General features: G+C 42.1%; 1 protein-coding gene across 1 annotated transcript in view; it reads left to right on the top strand.

Annotated features, from left to right (window-relative positions):
* The window catches only part of LOC121287977 (voltage-dependent T-type calcium channel subunit alpha-1H-like), a 617,188-nt gene that overhangs the window by 376,164 nt on the left and 215,636 nt on the right, over positions 1–25,388 (top strand). Inside the window, exon 6 of the mRNA XM_041206154.1 lies at positions 2,147–2,456. Within this exon, the coding sequence (XP_041062088.1) occupies positions 2,147–2,456 (310 nt within the window). The remainder of the gene's footprint in view (positions 1–2,146; positions 2,457–25,388) is intronic.

Raw genomic sequence — 25,388 nt, forward strand, 5'->3', positions numbered from 1 at the left:
AGGAGCGCATTAGTGGGCGGTGCCAGGAATGCAACCAGGAAAAAGAAGAAATAGGTAAGTCCGAGATCTTGGTCAGGGAAGTTTTAGGCAGGTTAGGAAGTGGGGTGTGGGGTGGGGGAGGATGGGTTTAAGGCTGCAGGTGGGTAGGTAGAAAGGGGGGGGGTGCTCTATCTTAGAGAGGCCACCCCCCCGATCCACAAAGGGCAGCTCCCGAAGATAAACCTCCCTTCCTTCCCAACCTTTGGAGAATTTATTTTAAAAATCGGGCTTCCACTCCCGACCGACTGCCCATGCCAAATATTTTATGACGTGGGCAGCGTGTTATCAGGGCCAATAGGCTTGTTACCAAGTCAAATTGACCCTTGATTACCTATTTAAATAAGGCAAGTGGGTTGCTGATTTTGGCACCCACCACCCCCCGTATTATGGGGGTGAGCTCGGGGGTGGGGGGGAAGGTGGTGCAGTGGGCACGTAAAAAGTAGCCCAGGAGGGAGTCAATGCTTTCAGAAGAGAAAATCGGCAATCATAAAATAAAACGTTCATAGAAACAAAGGATTGAATAGGAAAATAAAAGAAAAACAATTTAGTGAACACGTTATTTCACTGAACAGTTGGAAGATTGAAACTAAGTGTGACAGTATTCTAAATGGAAATTTACCTTTGGGCTGACTACCTTTCCAAGGTCTGAATTAAATTGGAGACCAGATTGAGCTATAAATGAAAGCAATTTCCAAACAACTATGGGACCTAAGAACCTAATACATTAAGGTGGGATAGGAGCTTTTTCATCCTCTTAAAGGAAATATTTACAGGGCTGTGGGGAAAGATCAGGAGAGTGGAACTAATTAGATAGCTCTATAATCTTCTTTCGGCTTCTCCCATTTTACTTGGGGTCACTACAATGCTGGTTGATTACCCTTCTCCATCTCTTCCTGTCAGTCACCCAATCCTCTTCCAATCCCTCTGCAATTAAATCTCTTGCCACTCCATCTTGCATCTGGTTTCAGGACTTCTTCCTCTTTTTTTCTGGCAGTCACATTGCCATCACTTGTTTCACTCTCTGCAATAGATGACCATACCATTTCAATTACTTCTTGGTACTCTCTTCGATGCTCCCACAATCCTCACTGATCCCCTGATTTACTGGTTCCTGATATTGGCCTTTCCCATGATTAAGCTACTTTAATTCAGCACTTCTAATATTTTTATCCAATATGGAACGGATGCAAGTCTCTAGCACAAAGATGATTTGTAATTTCTTAGAAAACAGCATTAAATTAAATAAAGCCTTGTTTAGAGAAGTCTCGAGCCAAGTCTCATGTGGGAAATAGAAATTGCACACTGGTTTTGAAGAACTGCTGTCTTCCCATGCCAAAATATGGGATATAACTCTAGAACAACTTGTGCCTTATTGTGTAAATCAGCTTGTACAAGGCCTAATACTGAGTCCAAACCATAAAAAAATTCTTCTAAATGCATTACCTCTAGCACTTAAAAGTATAAAGGCATCAATCAGGTTCAGCTCTAAGCCCTCACCATTCTGATTTGGGCATTTATCATTGTTCCTTCATTGTCACTGGGTTACAATCCTGGAATTCCCTATCTAACGACACTGAGGGGACACCTTCAGCATATGAACTCAATGGTTCAGGAAGGGAGCCGACCAGAATCTCCAGGTCTGCTAGAGATGGATAACAAATGCCGACCTTGTGAATGATGCCCAGATCCTGAAGAAAAATAAAAGAAATGCAGTTATGCTAATAATTTTTGTTTAGCGCAAAAGCTAGTTTTAAAAAATTGATAAAAGCAAAATAATGGGGATGCTGAAAATCTGAAATAAAAACAGAAAACACTGGAAAAGCTCAGCAGGCCTGACAGCATCTGTGGAGAGAGAAACAGAGTTAACTTTTGAGTCCATATGATTCTTCTTCAGAGCTGAAGAGAAAAAGATTGAATTTCACTTGGAGCTGCAAGACTGAGCATCTACTTTATGATGGATGTTTTACCAATAAGAAATGTGACCATAGATTTTTTTGCTTTGTGAATTACAAGACCTTTCGGTCTTGATTAAACCATTATATTACATTGTGAATAAACAATTGAAGAGAATTCATACTGACTAACTCCTTCTCATTTTATTTCTTAGGTATTACAATGTTTCTTTACCTCTATATTACCAGATTAATGGTGATGAGACTCCATTTATTTGCTCACTGCCACGGGACAACGGCATGCAGAAATGTCAGGACCTTCCAAATTTGAAAGAAAATGGAGCTGAATGTTTTCTTAGATTAGATTCTTATAACCACCCAAGATATAGCCTGGAAATGAACAACACAAGTGGCTGCATAAACTGGAATCAATATTACAATGCGTGCCGAACCGGAGATATAAACCCACATAAGGGTGCCATTAATTTTGATAATATAGGATATGCCTGGATTGCTATTTTTCAGGTAAGGTCCCAAATCATTCATATATATTTTTCGTTCCCTTTTTTTTCTGGCATTATATAAATAAGTTACACCAATTCCAATTTAATTCAGCACCGTTGAGTTATCCATTGACTAAGTTCTGTAATTTAAGAATGTCTTGGCAACATCACTATAGTGGTCAAGAAAAAAAGAAAGCAATTAATACTCACTTTCTAGTAGGATTGTGAATAATTATGTTTTATTGGATCCAAAACAAATTTGGCTATTGTTGCGATATTGCTTGTGTATTTCTGCCCTTGGCGTTATTCGTGTGACTATCACTAATAATGTTAATGACTCCAGGATGCAGGCTATCAGATCCAGGGGACTTGTTAGTCTTTGGTCCCATTTTCTCCAGCGATTGTGATCATTTTAAATTGCTCCCTCCTTTTTGCCGTCTGACTTTCTAATATTCTTGGGATGCTTTCTGTGTCTACTACCGTGAAGACAGATACAAAATACTTATTCAGAGTCTCAGCCATTTCCTTGTTTCCCATTATTATATTCCCAGTCTCACCCCCTGAGAGACCAGTGCTCACTTTGCTATTCTCTTGCTTTTTATATACTTGTAGATTCTTCTACTGTTTTTATAATTCTTTCTAATTTTCTCTTATACACCAATTTCTTTTTTTTTAGTCATCCTTTTCTGGTTTTATAAATTTTCCGAATCTTCTGGGTTATCACTAATCTTTGCAGCTTGTACATCTTTTCTTTCAATTTGATACCGTCCTTAAACTTCCTTAGTTAGTTGCGGATGGTGCACCCTTCACATAACATCTTTCTTTCTCAATGTAATATATGTGTTTATAGGGGGTAATGAAATATCTTCTTAAATGTCTGCCACTGCTTCTCTACTACCTTACCTTAACTTATTTTCCCATCCCACTTTAGCCAACTCTGTCGGCATACCCTTGTATTTGCCTTTACTTAAGTTTAAGACACTAATTTCTGATCCAATTTTTCATCCTCAAATTGAATTGAAATTCTATTATATTATGATCACTCTTACCTAGAGGATCTTTACTATGAAGTCATTAATTAACCCTGTCTCATGCAAAATAACTTATTCTCTGGTTGATTCCAGAATGTATTGTTCTAAGAAACTCTCCTGAATATATACCCTGTGAACTTATCCTCCAGGCTACTTTTGTCAATTTGGTTTGTCCGATGTGTATGAAGATTAAAATCTCTATGATTATTGCAGTAACTTTCTTATAAGCCCACATTATTTCTTGATTTATTCTCTGTCCTACAGTCTAGCTATTCTAAGGGGGCCTATCAACTACTCCTAACAGTGACTTTTTTCCTTTGTTATTTCTTACCTCCACCCAAACCGATTTTTTTTGATGCTCCACACCATGATCATTTCTCAGTACTTTACTGATCTCACCCATTATTAATTGAGCCACTTCCATCTCCTTTATTTTTCTTCCTGTCCATCTGAAATTTCAAATACCCTTGAATAATCAAGTCCCAGCCATGGTCACTTTGCAACTGTATCTCTGTAATGGATATCATATCATATTAATTTATCTCTATTTGTGCTTTCAATTCATCCCATCTTGCAATGAATGCTCTGTGCATTCAGATAAAGAAACTTTAATTCTGTCTTTTTACCATTTTCCCTACTCAGACCTTATTTGCTGATGCAATATTAAGTTTGTACGTTCTGTCCCTTCCTGCCACATTCTGGCAACCGTTACCCGATCTCTATCCTGCTATGTTGCCATGTCCATTCTCTTTAATTTACTACATCTCCCCCACTATTTATTTTAATACCCTCTCTACCGCCCTATATGACTCACCAGAACTCTGATCCCAGCATGGTTCAGGTGAAGACAATAGAGCTCCCACTTTCCCCCGTACTGGTGCCAGTGCCCCATAAATTGAAAAGCATTTCTTCCACACCAATCTTTGAGCCAAGCATTCAACTCTCTAATCTTATTTACCCTATGCCAATTTGCTCATGGTTCAGGTAGTAATCCAGATATTATTACTTTTGTTGTTCTGCTTTTTAATTTAGACCTTAGCTGCTCATACTCCTTCAGCAGAACCTCTTTCTTAGCCTTGCCTCTGTCGTTGGTACTCACATGGACCAAGACAATTGTATCCTTCCCCTCCCACTCAAAGCTCCTCTCCAGCCCTGAGGAGATGCCCTTAACCTTGGCACCAGTCAGGCAACACAGCCTTTAGGACTCATGCTCTGAGCTGCAGAGAGCAGTGTCTATCCCCCCTAATTATAGTGTCCCATACTACAATTACATTACTTTTTATTCTCCCAACTTGAACAGCTTCCTGCACCATGGTGCTATGAAAAGGTAGCTCATGCTCCCTGCAGTCCCTGCTCTTGTCCACACAAGTTACAAGAACCTCAGACCTCTTGGGCAATTACAAAGGCTGAGCCTTCTCCATTGCTACCTTCTGGATTCCCATACCTGCCTCTCTTGTAGTCACACTCTCCTGTACCTGACCATGCACCAAATCTGAAGTACCCAGCCTAAAGCATGTGACTGCCTCCTGGAACAAACTCTCTTTCTCCCAGTTATGTTGAAGGGTCATGAGGACTCGAAACGTCAACTCTTTTCTTCTCCGCCAATGCTGCCAGACCTGCTGAGTTTTTCCAGGTAATTCTGTTTTTGTTTTCTCTTTCTCCTTCCTGGCATGCCAAAATGTCCGAAGCCTGGACTTTAGCTTATCAATTTGGAACGAAAATTCCTCGAGCTGCAGATACGTACTGCAAATGTGGTTGCCGTGGATCACTATCCACCAACACCCACATGCTATAGCTGCAACACATCACCTGCCCTGCCATATTTATTGTAATTAATTTAGCTAATTAGGTTTCAAGTTTAAGAATATCACTCAGCTATTGTCTGTGGTTATATCAAGAAGTTTAACTAGTTAAGCTATAAATTTAATGTAATATGTATATCTCCCCAGTACTTGTTTAAACTGCCCCTGTTTAGAGGAATAAAACCTTAAAACTCACCAAAAAAAATCACCTGCCTGTTCACTTAAAGCCTTGAACACTCACCAGCTTCTGGAGGCTGAAAAAAGATATAAAAACTAGCACCTCCTTCCTCGCACCAAATTCCCAAGTCAGTACTGGTACCTTGTCTCACTCGAGCCTAATTGTCACAAGTTATGGTCTCACACTGTGTGATAGCAAAATATGTCAACCTTTATGGAGAGCTAATGACTAACACCAAGTTGCTATGTCAGCTTCCTGCTGCAGTGCTTAGCACCATTCGTTTTCAGTTGATTGACAGATAACTGCCACCGCCAAGGTGTTATTAGGCTCCTTAACCAGCTTACAGTTTTAAAGTTCTAAGTCAGAGTCTGATTGTTATTCTAAATCAAAACTTGAGAAAAACTTACCAGAGAGATTTCTACCTGCACCAACTTCTCAAGACTATAGGAACATGTTTCTGAAATACGTACTGCTCATTATTGAAGTGGAAATTCTGTGTTTTAATTTTTATTTGGTATGACTAGGATATTTGCACAAAGGAAAGCAAACGAAATGATTAAAGTAATTAGATACTATGTAGCCGATTAGCTCTAGGGCAGGATTTTCCGTCTGCGCCCACCACTGGGATCACCCGGTCATGCTGAAAGTCAATGCACCTTTGGCTGGCCTGCCAAATCTCCCCCATCCATCATGATGGGCCCGGAAAATCCTGGCCCTAGTGTTTAACTTCTGCCTCAAAAGACTCTGATTTTTGAAAGGAAGCATTGAATAATGTTGGAAATGGGCTACATCCTTTGGGTGATCTTTGTTGATGAGATGCAGTGACAGATGAATCGGCAAACACTGCTTCACCTTGGCTCAGAGAGTGTGGAATGGAGAGAAAAACTAGAAATTGGTCCAGGAAGACTGTTTAACTCTTTAAAGAAGCCCTGTTCTTCAATGTGACAGAGCACTGATATAGGCCTGATATAACTAAGGAGAGCAGAATGGAAATGGGAAGGCTGACAATGGGGACACAAGAAAGGGAAAAATAGCAACAAATGCTTGGAGACTAGCGTTGGGACAGCAGATGCAGTTATTATGGTAATTTGATAGACCAATCAATTCTAAAACCTGTCCAAAATCTTTTTAATTGAAAGGGAAATAGTCCTTTGTTTTTTTTGACTAATTAATCTCATTTAAATGAACTAGAGTACTGATTGGTGCAAGATATTAGAAAACTATTTTTTGAGATCAGAGTTCAAAAGCAGTCCAAAATCAGTGAAACTTCCCTCTTTGCTGCCTGCAAAAATTAGTTTGGAACATCTTAGCCTCGTTTCCAAAATTCACTGAACAAAACCATCATAATGTAAGACTCTTGGTATTTAATAACCAATCTCTCTCAGAGAGGCCACATAATTGGGCTGATTTCAAAGATAGCAATGGGGGTGAGTTTTGGAAGTACGATGCATTTTGTAGGGCAGTTTGGAAGAAGTCTTGTTTTGTGTGTAACCAGTATTTTGTTCAGAGGGTGAGCACTTGAAGAAAACAACGGGTGAACATATAGAAAATTATTCCATTCTCTATAATAAGCGGCCTTTTCTACTGAGCTCAAACATTTAATGAAATAAAAGCAATAAAGATATAAAAACAGAAAATGCTGGAAATATTCAGCAGATCTGGCAACATATGTAGAGAAAGAAACAGGGTTAATGGGTCGCACTTAATGGCAGTGACAGGACTTTCACCTACTGGCTGGGAGCCAGCAAGAGCCCTGCATTGCCTCTTTTCAGGAAGGCCCACTGAATTAAGTAACACTCAGGCACTTAACTGGACAGTGGCAGGCCTTCCCTAGGATCAAGGGCCCCAGTAGCAAATGTCCCACCTGTGTAGAGCTGCTGGTCAATCGGGGGCTGGCAGCACTATTGAATGGCAGCGCCATTGGAGAAGCAATGGATGTTGCCAGTACCACACCCACCCAAGGTCCGGTATCGTCACTAGATCCCAGGCCACAAGTGAATGATGGCAGGAGGGTGTCACGGGGGAGGGTGGTTGTCAGCAGCACTTTGGGATGGTGGAGGTGGGGGGAGATCTCAGTGGGCTCCCTCTTCCTGATGCTGGGTCCTTCGATCAGGCATACAAATATACTTTGCAGTTTACATTCTCAATTCAGTTGCCTCCAACTAGGGAATCATCCCAAATGGATTTCTAGTGAAACATTTGCAGTATAATAATTGATCATTGAACTCATTGAAAAGTTTCTTTCTCCCCTTTGAAGGTTACAGAGCTCCATTCACTGCAATAATAACATGTGGAAATGTCAAGAACTTTCAAGTTTGAAAGAACTGTACACTCTGTGACTTGTTAAATTTCATTGCATCTAGATTTGTTTTGTTTTTGTACCACAGGGATTGAGTCGATTCACCCCACATAATAAAAAGCACTAATAAATGCTGTATTGCCGGTATTTGAACTCTGGATTCCCCCAAGGCACTCCACTTTCACTCCAGTTGACTGTGTTACACAGATTTTTTAAAAATGTAATATTTCACAAATACTCACAGTGGTCAAAGGAGGACAAAATGTCATCCAAACATCAACAGTTTTGTTATCCTTGTTGGATATCTCTGTTGGTTAACAGAGGACATTTCAAAGTCTGCCAATGACTGAGAAGTTAGGCTTGTTAGCAGCCATTTATTGGGTGCTATGCATGCTGTTAGAGCTCCAAAATGGCTTCCACAGTGTGTGCGCACACTTTTGGGGTGAATCATACTAGATACCACATTAGTGAGGGTTCACATGTGTGTAGAGTGAATGATCTCTGGAAACATGCAGAGCAGGCAAATCATGACATCAATCAGCATGCAACACTGATTTTAACACCAACAGTGCCACTTTGGAGCTTAACGCACCAGCTAATACCCTCTCTTAACGTTGCACAGCTGAACACATGCTCAGCAGTAAGAAAGACCCCTTACAGCATTATTTAAAGGGATATTAACATACAGGTTTCTTCGCTTGTTGCTACAATTTTACAAATGTTGGTGCTTTCTGTAATTGTTTCAGTTGTGCAAGTCTGCAGGGAACGGTATGGCAGGTGCCAAAGGACTTTTGTTGACTTCAAGGCTTCTTCACAAGCTGTTTGATTCCAGGCATGGATGCATTAGTAGGCACTCCTCTTGGAATACAGCATGAGTCGGACAATGAACAGTGGCCACACAGAACAGGACAAACTACTCAAAGGGGTAAAGATGGTGAACAGGGAGAAGAGCTCTGAGCAGATGGACAAATTCACCCATCATCTTCAGGGATCAATTCTCTCGCCTGAACTTCAGTGAGGAACAGTATGTCTGACATCTGTGCTTCATTAAGGCTGTCCTCACTGAAATTGACAGACCAAAGTTGCTGATTTTAAGGCATGGTCCTAATTTTCCCTCATTCAGCACAATTCAGAAATTCTCTTCCCTTAATAGTTGAGACTTACTTAGCAGTCAGTACTATAGGGGACTGAAGATGGGAGGAGCTCCATGAATGAACCAAGTGATAGAAAATCTAGTGAGCATAAGCTAGGATCTCGAAGCAGTCTGTGGTTAACTAATATAAAGCTTTAATGAAAGCCCCAAAAAAGTTTTTTTTCTTAATTTGCATGCTGCATTCACAGTTGTCTTTCTTTTTAAAAGCCAAGAATATAAACTACTTTAATAATTATAATAGCTGCAGTATTAATTATCAATTTGATGAATTATAACCAAGCTGATAATGGTGTAGGTATCATAGAACTTGTGTCTTGAACTATTCTTCAGATTTTTGCTTATACTTAGCAGTGACATTTCTGCTCACCCATGGAATAAATGAAGATTAAGCCTGGTTTAGTCTAAATATGGAATAACCTCCATAAAGAAGTTGATCCCTCACTGAACTGCTTCTTCATTTCACATCAGTCTCTTAATGCCACTTAAGCTGTAAGCCAAGGTAATAGTCCAATATCAATAAGACAACCCAATTTTTTACTGCCCTGACTTCCTCATACTAGCTAAGGCATTGGCAGTTCCATGGCCTTTGGTTTTTCATCCTTTTGTAATCCTGTTCATTGAAAGATAGGTATTTATAGCTTAATTTACTGAGTAAGGCCTATGTGGATATGACACACTTCTAAAATACTACAATCAATGGTCTAAAATGTAGTTGTTAAAATGTTCATGGGCTTTGATATCCTTTTTAACTGAAATAAGTCAATAAAACTGGACTGTTCAAATTGTTTGCCTATGCTATATACAAGACCAGTTTTAGCTACTGCATGATGTTACAACTCAGGTTAATTCAGTGGAAGAATAATGCAAGTTTATTTTGATACACGTTCGGATGTTTACCTTGTCCATGGTGCACATGTAGTCACAGCACAAAACCAACCCAAATTGATCTCCTTACGTCCTTATACTGATTATTGAAAATCTAAACAAACAGGAAATATAAGGCCGTTTTGAGTTTATCCATCAATTCAACAGGCCAACCAGACCTACACTTCCCCAAAAGCTCTTCGAACAGTCACTCTCCCTTTCATATAGCAATGTCTTCCAGTTTCCAAAAGTGCCTCCCCAAGCCCCAGGCAAAGCCCGTATTTGGTGCTGCTACATTTCTTCAAGGGGACTCTAGTGTTTCGGAATCACTGATCTGTTTTAAGACTAGAAGTTTTCATTTGCAGTCCTGGAGTAAAGTAGCAGCACCAGGTGTAAGCTGGAGCAGATGGCAAGATCATCATCAGATGCATGGAACAGCAATGAGTTCCTGCAGAAACCCCTTGGGGCAATTCATTTGCCATCCCAGAGAATAAAAAGCATACAGGTTTGGATACAATGTGTATACTTAACTACAACTTTGGTTGTAATGTGTCAGACCTGGTAATGTTTGAATTTCCGTTCTCCACAATTGTTATTCTTTGTCTTAGCCAGTAACAGTCCTTTCAGGTTAAAAATAGAATGCAAAACAAAATTTGGGAACACTTAAGATGACATGGAAAACTGATGTGGTGGAACAAATTGAAGATGAAAAATGAGGTACTTCTTTTGAATTGTAGTCACTGTTGAGGGAAACTTGGCAGCCAACTTGCATGCTACAAGGTTCCAGAAAGCAAAGTGATAATGACCAGATATGAGTGGGGTTTGAACCCACAAACTTCTGACATCTAAATATGGCCATAATTCTACTACATTGATGAAATGACCTATCAGTTGACCTCATAAGATACACCAAAATATTTTTTTTTACTGAAACCCAAATGAATTCTCTTCTGGTCTGAGATTTTACAGGCTAATTAATAACATTAAATCAAGTGACCCAGAACTGTTTACCATGAAAATTTGGAAGTAATTGACTTTGGTTCAGATTAAAATAATGTATTGTTGCCTACATGTTTCATTAATTTCGACAAACATCAGTGTCTTAATTAAACTAAGATTTAAAGTTAATAGAAATTAGTAAATGCTGTTGCTAATTTGACAATGCCAGTTTGCATGTTTAAAACATCTCAAATTATGTTAAATCTCAATTATTAAATAAGCAAAAATTGTGATAATGAAGATTATGGTGTCATTATTAAAAGATAGAGATTACTAAGATTGTCTTAAGTACAGTAGTTTGAAGTAGTGCTTTTACTGTTCATGCAAAGAATGTTTAGAAAACTAGTCAAGTCAGTTGTGCTAAATGTACAGTCCTTATTTATTGAGGGTAAATATGATTGCTATACCTTCATGTTCTAAGAATATAAGAAAGAATGGAATGCAAAAAATGTATAGCTCATGGAATCTATTCTTTCCACAAACCACATACAGTCCACTCCAGGGTACTTAACCTTGCACCTCATATGATTAATCTGTGTCTAGTTGATGTGTCCTTGGTACTCAAGAACCATCTATTTGTATTCATTCATGGGATGAGGGCATCACTGGCTAGGCCTGCATTTATTGCCCTTCACTAATTGCCCTTCAGAAGGTGGTGGTGAACTGCCTTTTGAACCGCTGCAGTCCATGTGGTGTAGGTACACCCACAGTGCTGTTAGGGAGGGTTTTCCAGGATTTTAACCCAGCGATAGTGAAGGAACGGCAATATAATTCCAAGTCAGGATAATGAATAGCATGGAGGGGAACCTCCATGTGATGTTGCTCCCATGTATCTGCTGTCCTTGTCCTTCTGGATAGTAGAGGTTGTGGGTTTGGAAGTTGCTGTCTAAGGAGGCTTGGTAAGTTCCCACAGTGCATCTTGTAGATGGTACACACTGCTGCCATTGTGCATCTGTGGTGGGTGGAGTGAATGTTTGTGAATAGGATGCCAATCAAGTAGGCTGCTTTGTTCTGGATGGTGTCAAGCTTCTTGAGTGTTGTTGGAGCTGCGCTCACCCAGGCAAGTGGGGAGTATTCCATCACAGTTCTGACTTGTGCCTTGTAGATGGTGGACAGGCTTTGGGGAGTCAGGAGGTGAGTCACTCGCTGCAGAATTCCTAGCCACTGACCTGCTCTTGTAGCCATGGTATTTATATGGCTAGTCCAGTTCAGTTTCTAGTCATTGGTAACCCCCAGGATGTTGATTGTGGAGGATTTGGCAATGGTAATGCATTGAATATCAACAATGGTAGGATTCTCTCTAGTTGGAGATGGTCATTGCCTGGCACTTATGTGGCACAAATGTTACTTGCCATTTTTCAGCCCAGGCCTGGATATTGTCCAGGTCTTGCTGCATTTGGACATGGATTGCTTCAGTATCTGAGGAGTCGCGAATGATGCTGAACATTGTGCAATCATCAATGAGTATCCCCATTTCTGACCTTATGATGGCAGGAAAGTCATTGATGAAGCAGCGTAAGATGGTTGTGCCTAGGACACTACCCTGGGGATCTCCTGTAGAGATGACCTGGTACTGAGATGATTGACCTCTAACAACCACAACCATCTTCCTTGTGTTAGGTATGACTCCAACCAGCGGAAAGTTTTCCCCCTGATCCCCATTGACTCCAGTTTTGAAAGGGCTCCTTGATGCCACACTCGGTCAAATGCTGCCTTGATGTCAAGGGCAGTCACTCTTACCCACCTCTTGAGTTCAACTCTTTAGTCCATGCTTGAACCAAGGCTGTAATGAGGTCAGGAGCTGAGTGGCCCTGGCAGAACCCAAACCGAGCATCAGTGAGCAGGTTATTTCTAAGCAAGTGCCACTTGATAGTACTGCTGATGACAACTTCCATCACATTACTGATGATCGAGAGTAAACTGATGGGCGGTAATTGGCTGGGTTGGATTTGTCCTGCTCTCTGTGTACAGGACATACCTGGGCAATTTTCCATATTGCTGGGTAGATGCCAGTGTTGTAGTTGTACTGGAACAGCTTGGCTAGGGGTGCGACAAGTCCTGGAGCATAAGTCTTCAGCACTATTGTCGGAACATTGTCAGTGCCCAGAGTGTTTGCACTATCCAGTGCCTTCAGCCGTTTCTTGATATCACATGGAGTGAATCGAATTGGCATCAGGAGGAGGTTGAAATGGATCATCCACTCAGCACTTCTGGCTGAAGATTTCTACAAATGCTTCAGCCTTTTCTTTTGCATTGATGTGCTGGGCTCCGCTATCATTGAGGATGGGGATACTTGTGGAGCCTCCTCCTCCATTGAGTTGTTTAATTGTCCAACGCTATTCACAACTGAATGTGGCAGGACTGCAGAAGTTAGATCTGATTCATTGGTTGTGGAATTGCTGAGCTCTATCATTTGCTGCTTGTGCTGTTTGGCACGCATGTAGCCCTGTGCTGTAGCTTCACCAGGTTGACACCTCATTTTTAGGTATGCCCGGCATGCCCTCCTGCACTCTTCATTGAACCAGGGTTGATCCCCTGGCTTGGTGGTAATTGTAGAACGAGGGATAGGATGCTGCTTATGACCCACAGTGCCTCATGGTTACCCAGTCTTCAGTTGGTAGATCTGTTCGAACTCTATCCAATTTTGCACAATGATAGTGCCACACAACATTTCAATGTGAAGATGGGACTTTGTCTGCACAAGGACTGTGAGGTGGTCATGCCTGCCGATACTGTCATGGACAGATGCATCTATGGCAGGCAGGTTGGTGAGGATGAGGTCAAGTATGTTTTTCCCTCTTGTTGGTTCCCTCACCACCTGCTGCAGACCCCATCTAGCAGGTGTGTCCTTTAGGACTCAGGCCGCTCGGTCTGTTGTGGTGCTACCGAGCCACTCTTGGTGATGGACATTGATATCCCCCACCCAGAATACATTCTGTGCCCTTGTCACCCTCAGTGCTTCTTCCAAGTGGTGTTCAACATGGTGAAGTAATAATTCATCAGCAGAGGGCAGTGGTATGTGGTAATCAGGAGATTTTCTTGCCACTGTTTGGCCTGATGCCATGAGACATCATGGGGTCCAGCATTGATGTTCAGGCCTCCCAGGGCAACTCCACCTCTCCGCCCCCCCCCCCCCCCCCCCCCCCCCCCCGACTGTATACCACTGCGCTACCATCTCTGCTGGGTCTGTCCTGCCAGTGGGACAGGACATACCCAGAGTTGGTGATGGAAGTGCCTGGGACATTATCTGTCAGGTATGATTTCCTGAGTATGACGGTGTCAGGTTGTTGCTTGACTGGTCTGTGAGACAGCTCTCCCAACCTGTTCCATAAGATATTTGGACTTTATTCATTTATTCCTAACATAATATTCATCCACCCTTCCTTTTTTTTAAAAAAGTACGAATTAGCATCATTACTTGTCAAATCTGGTCAATCAACATATGTGACTCTGAGAGAAAAGATACCTTGCCTGAGGCATTTTAATTTCATACATTAACAAATCCCCTTAATCATTCTTGTTTCTCTAGTCCTTTAGTACCTGCAATATATCTTTAGTACTGCAGCGACCAGATATATACATGGTATTCTAAGTGCAGTCTCAAAATTGATTTATAAAAAGACAGAATAACCTCACTGTTTCAGCTAACTTCATGGAAAAGGAACTATACTGTGTTATAGAAAAAGAAAAGAAAGACTTGCATTTATATAGTGTCTTTCATGACCACTGGATATTCCAAAGCACTACATAGCTTTTGAAGTGTAATCATCCAAAAAGAAAAGTCAGTCAATCATGACTAACAAAGGAAGTTAAGGATTGTATAAGAATAAAAGAAAACGCCTGTAAAGTTGCCAGAAATAGTCGTAAACCTGAGAATTGGGGACATTTTAGAAGGACGAAGAAACTGATAAAAAAAGGGAGAATAGAATATGAATGCAAACTAGTAAAAATACAAAGCAGACTGTAAAAGCTTCTTTACGTATGTAAAAAGGAAACATTTGGCTAAGACAAATGTGGGTCCATTACAGGAAGAGTCAGGAGAATTGATAATGAGGAATAGAGAAATAACAGAAAAGCTAAATGATTACTTTGTGTCTGTCTTCACTGAGGAAGATAGAAGCATCTTCCCAGAATTAGAAATCCAGGGAATAAGGAGAATGAGAAATTGATGAAAGTTAGTATCAGTAAGAAGGTTACTGGAGAAATTAATGGGACTGAAGGTTCATAATTCCCCAAGACCTGATATTCTACATTCCAGAGTGTTGAAAGAGGTAGCTATGGAAATAGTGAATGCATTGGTGATCATCTTCCAAAATTCTATAGATTCTGGAAAGTTTCCTGCAGATTGGAAGGTTGTAAATGTCACCCCACTATTTAAGAAGGGAGGGAGAGAGAAGACAGGGAACTTCAGACCTGTTAGCCTTACATCTGTAATAGGGAAAATGCTGGAATCTGTTAAAAAGGATGTGATAAATGAAAACTTCCCAAAACTGGGAAATAAGAATGCTGGTCCAAACTGGTTTTTCCTGCTGGTTAGATAATAATGATTTGATTGGGCATAGTCAACATGGATTTATGAATGGGAAATCTTGTTTGATGAATCTGTTGGAGTTTTTGAAGATGTTACTAACAGATAAAGGGGAGTCGGTGGATGTAGTGTACTTGGATTTTCAGAAGGCTTTCGATAAAGTCCCCCGCAGTGAGACTAGGTTGGTTAGCAAAATTAAAGCACATGGGATAGGAGGTAATATACTGGCATGGATTAAGGATTGGTTAACAAGCAGAAAACAGAGAATAGGAATAAATGGGTCATTTTCGCATTGGCAGGCTGAGACTAGTGGGTACCACAATCCAGCTGTTCACAATATATATCAATGATTTGGATGTGGGGACCAAATGTTGCGTTTCCAAGTTCGCAGTTGACACAAAGCTAGGTGGAAATGTGTGTTGTGAGGAAGATGCAGAGCAGCTTCAAGGGAATTTGGGCAGATTTAGTGAGTGGGCAAGATCATGGCAGATGGAAAATAATGTGGAAAAATGTGAGGTTATCCACTTTAGTAGGGAGAACTGATGTGCAGAGTATTTCTTAAATGGTGACAGATTAGAAAGTGTAAATGTACAAAGGGACCTGGGTGTCCTCATTAATAAGTCACTGCAAGTTGACATGCAGGTAGAACAAGCAATTAGGAAGGCTATTGGTATGTTAGCCTTTATCGCAAGAAGATTTGAGTACAGGAGTAGCAAAGTCTTTCCTCAATTGTATAGAACCTTGGTTCGACTGCACCCGGAGTACTGTGTGCAGTTTTGGTCCCTTTACCTGAGGATGGATATTATTGCCATTGGGAGAGTGCGAAGGTTCACCAGACTTATTCTATGAAGAGAGATTGGGGAAACAGGCCTGTGTTCTCTAAAGTTTTGAAGAATGAGAGGCGACCTCATTGAAACCTACAGAATACCTAAAGGGATGGAGACAGTAGATGCAGGTAAGATGTTTCCCATGGTGGAGGGGTTCTAGAACCAGGGGACATAATTTCACAATAAGTGGGAAGCCACTTAGGACCGAGATGAGGGGAAATTTATTTACTCAGAGGGTTGTGAATCTTTGGAATTCTCTACTCCAGAGGGTTGTGGAAGCTCAGTCATTAAGTATGCTTAAAGCAGAGATTGACAGATTTCTAAATACCAATGACATAAAGGGATATGGGGATAGTGTGGGAAAAAGGCATTGAAGTGGATGATCAGCCATGATCAAATTGAATGGTGGAGCAGGCTCGATGGGTTGAATGGCTGCTACTCCTATGTTCCTATGTCACTATTCTAATGTAGGAGTAGAAATAAATATAGAGTAAGTTGAAGTGTGATTCATACTATGCCAGCATGGTTGCTGAACAGCCATGCAAGCACAAGATAAATAAATCTCTGGATAAGGTTCATCCATAGACCCTTAAAAAATCAAGGGATTGCAATATTGACCTTTTAATTATATCCCAACACCTGATTTCCTTTACTCACTTCCACTCAGCATTCTTGAAATAGCTTCTTGAAGGCTCCCCCCGCACCGCCCCCTTTGCCCAAATCGCTTTTCTTTTCCATGCACATTGTTTTCCTTCCACTAAAGTAATAATCCATTCCTGGATTTTCTAATCTCCATGTGAAGCATTTTGCATTTCTCCACATTGAATTTCATCTGCCAGCTGTCTGCCCAAATCTGCACTATATTCAAATCCTCCGTAATCTTATCCTGTTCAGGTTTGGAGTCTACCAACTTCATTGTATCAACCTGTAAATGCAATCATTTTTCTTGGAACTTGTTGCTCCAGATCACTTATAAAGATTTAAACAAAAGGGGCCTCAGTGGAACCCCACTGGTAACCTTCTCCCATGCTAATTGCAATCTCTGAACCACTATCCTCTGGCTTCTATCGGTCAACCTATTAAGTATTGATTGTAAAATATTCACACTAACTCCCACTTTCTCTATTTCCAGTACTAGCTTCTCCAGAGCAATTGTATCAAAGGCCTACTGAAATCCAAATGCACTGCATCCACTCCCCACTATCAAACTCCTTTGTCACATGCTCAAATTAAAAGTCAGTTCAATTGACAAGATCTTCCCTCCATGAACATCTGCTTGCCGTCTTTTATGATTTTGTTTCTATCTAGATGCTCCGTGATCCTCTCTTTAATAACGTTAACCACAATTGACATCAAACTTAATGGTTTGTAAATTCCTGGATGTTTGCAACCTTTTTTAAAAAGAGTAACATTTGCCTTTCACCAGTCCCCAGATGCCTCTCCAATATCCAAAGATTTCTGGAAGACTTGTACCAGAGTTCCTCTAATTTCCTCCCTCTTTTCCTTAAGGATCCTTGGATGTGTCTTATCCTGAGATTTATTTAAGTGCACAGCTGTTCAGCAACTCTGCTGGTAGTAATATGAATTGTACCTCAGCCTGCCTCTCCATTATCCCCACTCCTATGTTACAACAGTCTCAACATTTCAAAAGTGCACTTCCTTGGCTGTAAAGTGCTCTGGGACATCCCAGGGATTTGAAATGTGCTTTATAAATGCAAATCTTTCTTTTCTTTTTCCTACAAAACCCCCTTGTTCCTTTTCTTTAATAAACCCTTCATGAAACCTCATCCCGCCCGTGGATGAAGTTTCATGAAAAATGCGAAGGCCATTTGGGCTCTTCATCTGCCCGCCAATCTTAAGGTTGGATGGGCAACATTCTTAACAACTTTAATTTCTTTCTTAATGGTCTTAATAGGCTTTTGACAGTTCGGCTGTGGGCCCTCCGAACTGACAATCTAAATGACATGCAGTGACGTCAGGACGCACGCCGTGTCATTTTACGCATCAGCGAGCGGGCCCCACCCCTGCTTGCTGACCTGAAAATTCTTCCCATAAAGTACCTGTGAGCTTCTCAGTATGTAATGAATGATTAAACTCCTATAGAACCTTTCCACGTTAATAGCATGCTCACATTGCATCTATAGTATTATGGCGTAGAACTTTATTGCACAACTTAAAGGGTTTGTCTCACACAATGGCTTTCAGCCTTGGGGACATGTTTTTTGATTTGTAGCAGCCTGACATCTCTATGTTTTGTAGAAGGTAATTTCTAGCCATTTTAACAGAATCTTCAAGGCATAGTCTGGTAGTGTCCAGTTCACAATGTCGCTTAGTTTATTTTCCATAAAGCTCTGAAGTAGCTTGGAACATTTTCTACATCATTGCTCTGTAAGCACAAGTTATTGGTGTTAGTTTAATCTTCGGCTGTTAAAGGCAAGGATCTGAGAATCTTAACAAAGTATAATTAATGAAAATGAAAATGTTAATGCTGGACATCTCACATGAAAACAGAAATTGCCGGATCTGCAAAAATGGTGAGTCATGGTCTGAAATAGAGAGATAGGTTAGCCTATTGTGTGATGCCCTTTATCAGAACTCAAAAAACTAACCTCTCTTTTTCAAATGGTTTGCTGACCTATGCTATACTAGTATTGCTTACTGTCCTTATTTCCAATATATAAATTGATTTTGTAAAACAAGCTGAATATTCCTTAATGTCAAATATATGGGCAATACAAAACTGGAAGGATACCAGAATACCAGAAAGAGGAGAGGCAGTGGCTTAGTGGTAACGTGTTTGGACTAGTAATCCAGAGGCCCAGGCTAATGTTCTGGGGACAAGGGTTTAAATCCCACCATGGCAGCTGGTGGAATTTAAATTCAATTAATAATCTGGAATTGAAAAGCTAGTCTCAGTAGTGGTGACCATAAAACCAGTGTTGATTGTTGTAAAAACCCATCTGGTTCACTAATGTCCTTTAGGGGAAGGAAATCTGTTTTCTTCACCTGGCCTGGCCTACATGTATCTCCAGATCCACAACAATGTGGTTGACTCTTAACTGCCCCCTGAAATGGTGTGAAAAATCACTCAGTTCAAGGGCAATTAGGGATGGGCAACAAATGGTGGCCTTGATAGTGGTGTCCGTGTTAATCAAAATAATGCTTTGAGCATTTTTTTTTACTTCAAACAGCATATTGCCAAGAAGAAATGCAAATTTCTGTTCATGTTCTGTTTTGCTGAATATTCAACAGTTTTACTGCAAAATTACACCACATCAATAAGTAATTAGCGACCACCTACGGGGTGCCATGGTTGAGCTTGATTTGTTAAATAGTGTTTGTGAATGTTAGGCAGATACGTTTCCTGTGGTTCTTATTATACAACCAGCAGGGGATAGCGACACTCAGAAAAGAGGCGAGAACCTATTGGTATCCTAGCCAAATGCACTTTAACAAAAATTGGGATGCCACCATGAAGCTAACATAATTGTTCTGGCAAAATCACTAAATCCTCAGTGGTTTCTGCAATCACCCTCACTGCTGGAGATTCCAAATGATTCCCTTAATTGCTCTGTTTTTCCTTAACTGAGATCGACAGCACTGATTCAAATTAATCTCCTAGAGGCAATTAATAAAGTCACAGCTCAATATCAACCAATATTTTCTGTAACTTAAAGTACCTTGTGCTGTCAGATTCTCGTCCTCTGTGCTAAAGTTGACAGAAGCAGTGGGAACAAAACAGTACATTTTCAGTTTTTCAAGTATTCAGGTGTCATTGCCACCCATTAGGGATTAGAAACATGACAGCAAATCCAATAAATAAGCATCACACAATATGCTATGGGTTTTTGAAGTGACTTTTCAGCACTAACTGTAAGCAGAATGCAAGCACCTGCTATCACAGCTGCTACAGTATGCTGCATACAGCACCGTCTGCTTAAAGTGTTTGTCGTCAACGGACAGCATATTATCAGCATCCCTCATCATTTGTTTAATATGTTGTCATTTAAGGCTTTTAGTGACTCTCTATATGTGAAGTATCTGGCTTTATATGCGATGGCCCTGGCTGTATATGTATAGACAGGATTGGCTGCTTCACCCAGAGCATACCCACAACAACTGAGTTGAGCTAAGACTGCATTCATACGCACCACATAAACTAACATGAGGAATTAGTTTGAGAAAGATTAATGTTGAGCATTCACTTCACAAAGAGAAAACATTTGTTGACCATAAGCAATGAGTTTCTGTAGAACTGAAAGTTTGGTATGTGTAGTTATCATTTAGTGGGGCATGTCTAATATTGATGCTTTTGTCTATGTTTATTGAAAGCTATACTACTAAGTACTTCTGTATGGCCTAAGTATCTTGGTTATTTTGAAGATGCTGCCTGATAGTGATGGTGAAATTATACTCACCAATGTTGACATCATGGTTGGTAAATTTGCTTGCATAGAGACACTTGTGATATTGCTATAGAAGGCTGAAGCTCATAAAATGTCAGCTGTACCACTGCAGTCATGGCCTTCATGGTGTGCCATGATTGTATATGCTGTTGTGCAGCATGCTGCACATGCACCAAGAACACGTAGAGTAGACAGATAATGATGTCAAACTCTCTAATGCTGATTTGGTTCCCAATCTGCAATTTTGGACCTCACAGTCCTGTTATTGCCTTTGCTTACTCCCAGCCGAACATGCGCTCAAAAGAACCCCCTCACTATTTAATGAGATCAGCATGAAACTTCCGGATGTGGTGTTTCTGCCTTTTTTCTGCTACAGCTAAGTGAGGGGGAAGTACTGTGCTCAATGTTGTTAGGCGGGTTTGAAAAGGTTTTTGCATTCAGAATGAAGTGGTGCTGGACTTTCATAAGGAAGTCAGAGGAGTTGGAAGGCTTGTCAGCTGAAAGCTTGCTTTCAGTAGTAGTGCCTATAGTTGCAGTCCCTCTTGGGTGCAGCATTACAGGGATATATAACACAGGCAGCAGAGAGGGGAAGCTGTGCACAGAGGGAAGAGATGGAAGACTCTCAATCGAAGGTTCTACTCAGGGCGCACTGTTCCTACCTTCATCTCAGCCAGGAGCAGTGTCTGAGACAGTTTCATTTCACCAAGGAGGTGAAATTGAACTGTGTCACCTCCTCCAACCAGACCAACAACCATAAATTGTGGGTGAGGACGATGCTGCCATTAGGCATGAAGATTACCATTGCCCTCATTTTCTACACCAGCAAATACTTGCAGATGGGAGCAGACTACACTGCCAACATCTCACAGTTTATCGTGCAGTGCTCCATCATGGATTTTATGAAGGCCCTCTATGCCAGAGCGGACTTGATAGTCTTCTCTCTTACCAGGGTGAAGTGGGGGGAGTAGCCAAGTGAATTTGCCAGGTTAGAGGGATTCCCAGTGGTGCAAGGAGCCATTGACTGCTTCCACATGTCTCTGTGGGGCTAAAGTATTAGTGGGAAGATGTACTGCAACACAAGAGCTTCCTCTCCCTGAAGGTGCAATTGGTGTGCAACCATGTAGAGAACATCATGACGATGAATGTCCACTATCCTGGCAGCAGTCACAATGCTTTTATCTTGCTGCAATATTTGTGCCACTAAGATGAACCAGAAGATTACTTCTTGGTGATCAGGGCTACCTGCTCTACACCTGGCTAATGGCTCCCCTCCGCCATCCAATCATGCCTGGACAATACACCTGTAATGAGAGCCATGTAGCCATAAGGAATATTTTGGAGCAAACCATCAGTATTCTGAAACAACAGTTCTTTTACTTGGAATGCTTGGGGAGAGTCCTCCAGTACTTGCCAGAGCATGTCTCCAAATTCATGATGGTCTGTTGTGTCCTCCACAACCCCTCTGTCAGCCCTTGCCACCAGGCCTTTGGCAGCCACTTCAGGAAGAGGAGGAGGGGGAGGAAGAGAAGAGGCATCGAGGACCATTTTGCTTCAGACAGGCTCTTTGTGAGCAGCTGTTCAGACTCTGATTCCCCTGAAATCCCATCACAACATCACCACTGTGCTACAATTCCCCACCTTTCTATCACAGTGTCCTCTTGGCCAAAACCTTGAAATAAAAGATACCACACAAAACATTCCGTAATGGTATTATCCAACAACACTTCCAGTAATGCATTCAAAAATGAACTATTCACACTTATGCATTCCCTTAATGCCTGTCTTGTAAATATATTTGCCTGGCCAAGTGCTCCTATACAGTGTTACCTGAGTGGTTGCAGCATGGCTGGCGGAAGACTGCCAATTTTCATTAGGGAGACTGTAGATGGCCTTTCAGGAGGACCTCAGGCAGTTTGGGCCTTGAGGGCTCGGCTTTGGACTGCACCACCTTGCTTTGGGCAACAGCATTCTGGGCTGGTTGGCTGAAAGGTAACAGCAAATGCACTAGTGCAGAGGTGGTGGTGGGAGGATGAGAGCATCATCTTCAGCTGCTTCATCAATGACCTTTCTTCCATTATAAGGTCAGAAGTAGAGATGTATGCTGCTGATTGCACGATGTTCAGCACCATTCACGACTCCTCAGATACTGAAGCAGTCCATGTCCAAATGCAGCAAGACCTGGACAATGTCCACGCTTGGGCTGACAAGTGGAAAGTAATATTTTTGCCATACAAGTGTCAGGCAATGATCATCTCCAACGAGAGAGAACCCAACCATCACCCCCAATGTTCAATGGCATTACCATCACTGAGTTCCCCACTATCAACATCCTGGGGGTTACTGTTGACCAAAAACTGAACTGGACTAGCCATATAAATACTGTGGCTACAAGAGCAGGTCAGTGGCTAGGAATCCTGCGATGAGTAACTCACCTCCTGACACCCCAAAGTCTGTCCACCATCTACAAGGCATAAGTCAGGAGTGTGATGGAATACTCCCCACTTGCCTGGATGAGTGCAGCTCCCGCAACACTCAAGAAGCTTGACACCATCCAGGACAAAGCAGCCCCCTTGATTCAAACCACATCCACAAACATTCACTCACTCCATCACCAACGCACAGTAGCAGCAGTGTGTACCATCTACAAAATGCACTGCAGGAATTCACCAAGGCTCCTTCAACAGCACCTTCCAAACCCACAACCACTACCATCTAGAAGGGCAAGGGCAGCAGACACTTGGGAACACCACCATCTGGAAGTTCCCCTCCAAGCCACTCACCATCCTGACTTGGAAATATATCGGCGTTCCTTCACTGTCGCTGGGTCAAGATCATGGAACTCCCTTTCTAACAGCACTGTGGGTGTGCCTGCAGTGGTTCAAGAAGGCAGCTCACCACCACCTTCTCAAGGGCAATTAGGGATGGGCAATAAATGCTGGCCCAGCCAGCAAAGCCCACATCCTGTGAATGAATAAAAAAAAACTCTCCTGGGGCAGCACCTTCGCAGTCGGAGTAATCTGCTGCAGCACAGATTGCTGGGCTGTTGTATGGCCTGTGTGCCTTTTGACCACTGGTACCTGCAGCCATGATGGTCACAGTCTGAGCCTGCATGGTAACAAGTAAGTATTTGGCATTTGAAGATGCATTCACTGACTTTGACCATTAATGTGAGGTCATTGAACATTTCCCAGCACTGCAACAAGGTCCTTGGGGTCAGATCCCTGCCCTCTGTGGCCATTTCCTTCAGAAAGTGTGCATTGAGGGCCCCTCTGGAAACATTGGGTGGTATTTAATGGAGACAATGGAGGTCTCATCTCTTAGCTGAAGAGCTGACAAGAGTCCCATGTCACCTCCTTTCGGGAAGGCCTCCCATATTAAGTGCCAGCTGGGCAGTGGTGGGCCTTCTGCAGGATCAAAGACTCCAGGAGAAGAAATCCTGATGTCAAGGGCTGCTGGCCAATTGGAGGCGAGCAGGTGTGCATTGCTTGGCAGTGTCACCGTGGAAACGGTGGATGCTGCTGGTAACCACCCAAAGTCCAAGGTTGCCAAGGGACACTGGCCATAGATGAATGAGGCAGGATGAGGGTTGCGAAGTGAGGGTCATGGGGGAGGGGCGTCAGCAGCAAGGGCCATAAGGTGGCTTTCAGTGGACATTTGCCCCGTCCCTTGATCAGGCACTGAGTGCCTTTGAATGAGTGACACCACCCCCCCCCAACCACACACACACACCCCCCCCCCCCCACACCAAACCTTGGAAGCCCACAAGCCACCCCGAAAGTGTTTGCTTTTCAGGCTTCCCGCATGGCGAGGCCTGTGCTTGTTGCTGGGTGAAAACCAACAACAGTGAGATGAGGCCTTTAAGTAGGCATTAATTGCTCATTTAAGAGCCTCAATTGGCTGTGGGGAAGAATGGCCGTCCCTGGACTTAATTGAGCCAGAGGCAGTGTCCCTGGGCGGGATTTTCTGCACCCACCCACCGCTGGGATCTTCCGGAACTGCTACAAATCATTGGACTTCTGGCTGGGGCGCCACTTCGCCCTTGGCTGGTCCTGCCCTCGACAGGGTAGGAAGATCCCAGCCCCCATCTGGTACCCACCCATCCGATTAAATGCCCCCACCCACCCCCAACTCCAAACCTGCTTGAGGAGAGGGCATTAAATTCCACTCATTACATCTGTCCTCCTCTCAACATCTTGGATTAAGGCCTCCAGTGAATCTGGGCACCCCCTCTGTCACCTGTTTCTCCGTTAAACACTGTCTGACATAGTACTAGCAGCTGCTATGTCTTGTGTGCAATTCCTCTTTTAATAGGTGCAGGCTGTCTTTAAAAAGTCTAACTAACACTGTGCTGGCCATGCACACTCCTGTGCATGCAGCCAGTCGGCAGTGCATTTCACACTGGGCCGCACATCACAATCATTGAAATGTGGAGGCAGTGTGAAGTTTGCATACTGCATGCCTCAACATGATTGGGCACAGGGTAACATGCATCATGATCCCCATGCCTGCAAATGGGCTTCAACACATTTTTAGCCCTGCAAGCGTTAATCTGGCATTGTGAAGCTTGGGCTGTTCTCCTTAGAGAAGGAACGGTTGAGAGATTTGGTAGAGTTGTCCAAAATCATTAGGGGTTTAGACAGAATAAATAATGAGAAACTTCCTATTGGACACCAATTTGTGAATGGCAAAATAACCAAAGATGACATAAGGTAAAATAAATTACATGTTTTGAGTAGTTAGAATACACTTCCAGAGTGTTGAGTGAAAGCAAATTCAGTCATGGTTTTAAGAAGGGAATGGGATAATTATCTGAAGTGAAAAGATTTGCTGGGCTATGGGGTAAAGATGGAGGAGTAGGACTAGCTGA

Source organism: Carcharodon carcharias, chromosome 15, assembly GCF_017639515.1.
Source record: "Carcharodon carcharias isolate sCarCar2 chromosome 15, sCarCar2.pri, whole genome shotgun sequence".
NCBI lineage: Eukaryota > Metazoa > Chordata > Chondrichthyes > Lamniformes > Lamnidae > Carcharodon > Carcharodon carcharias.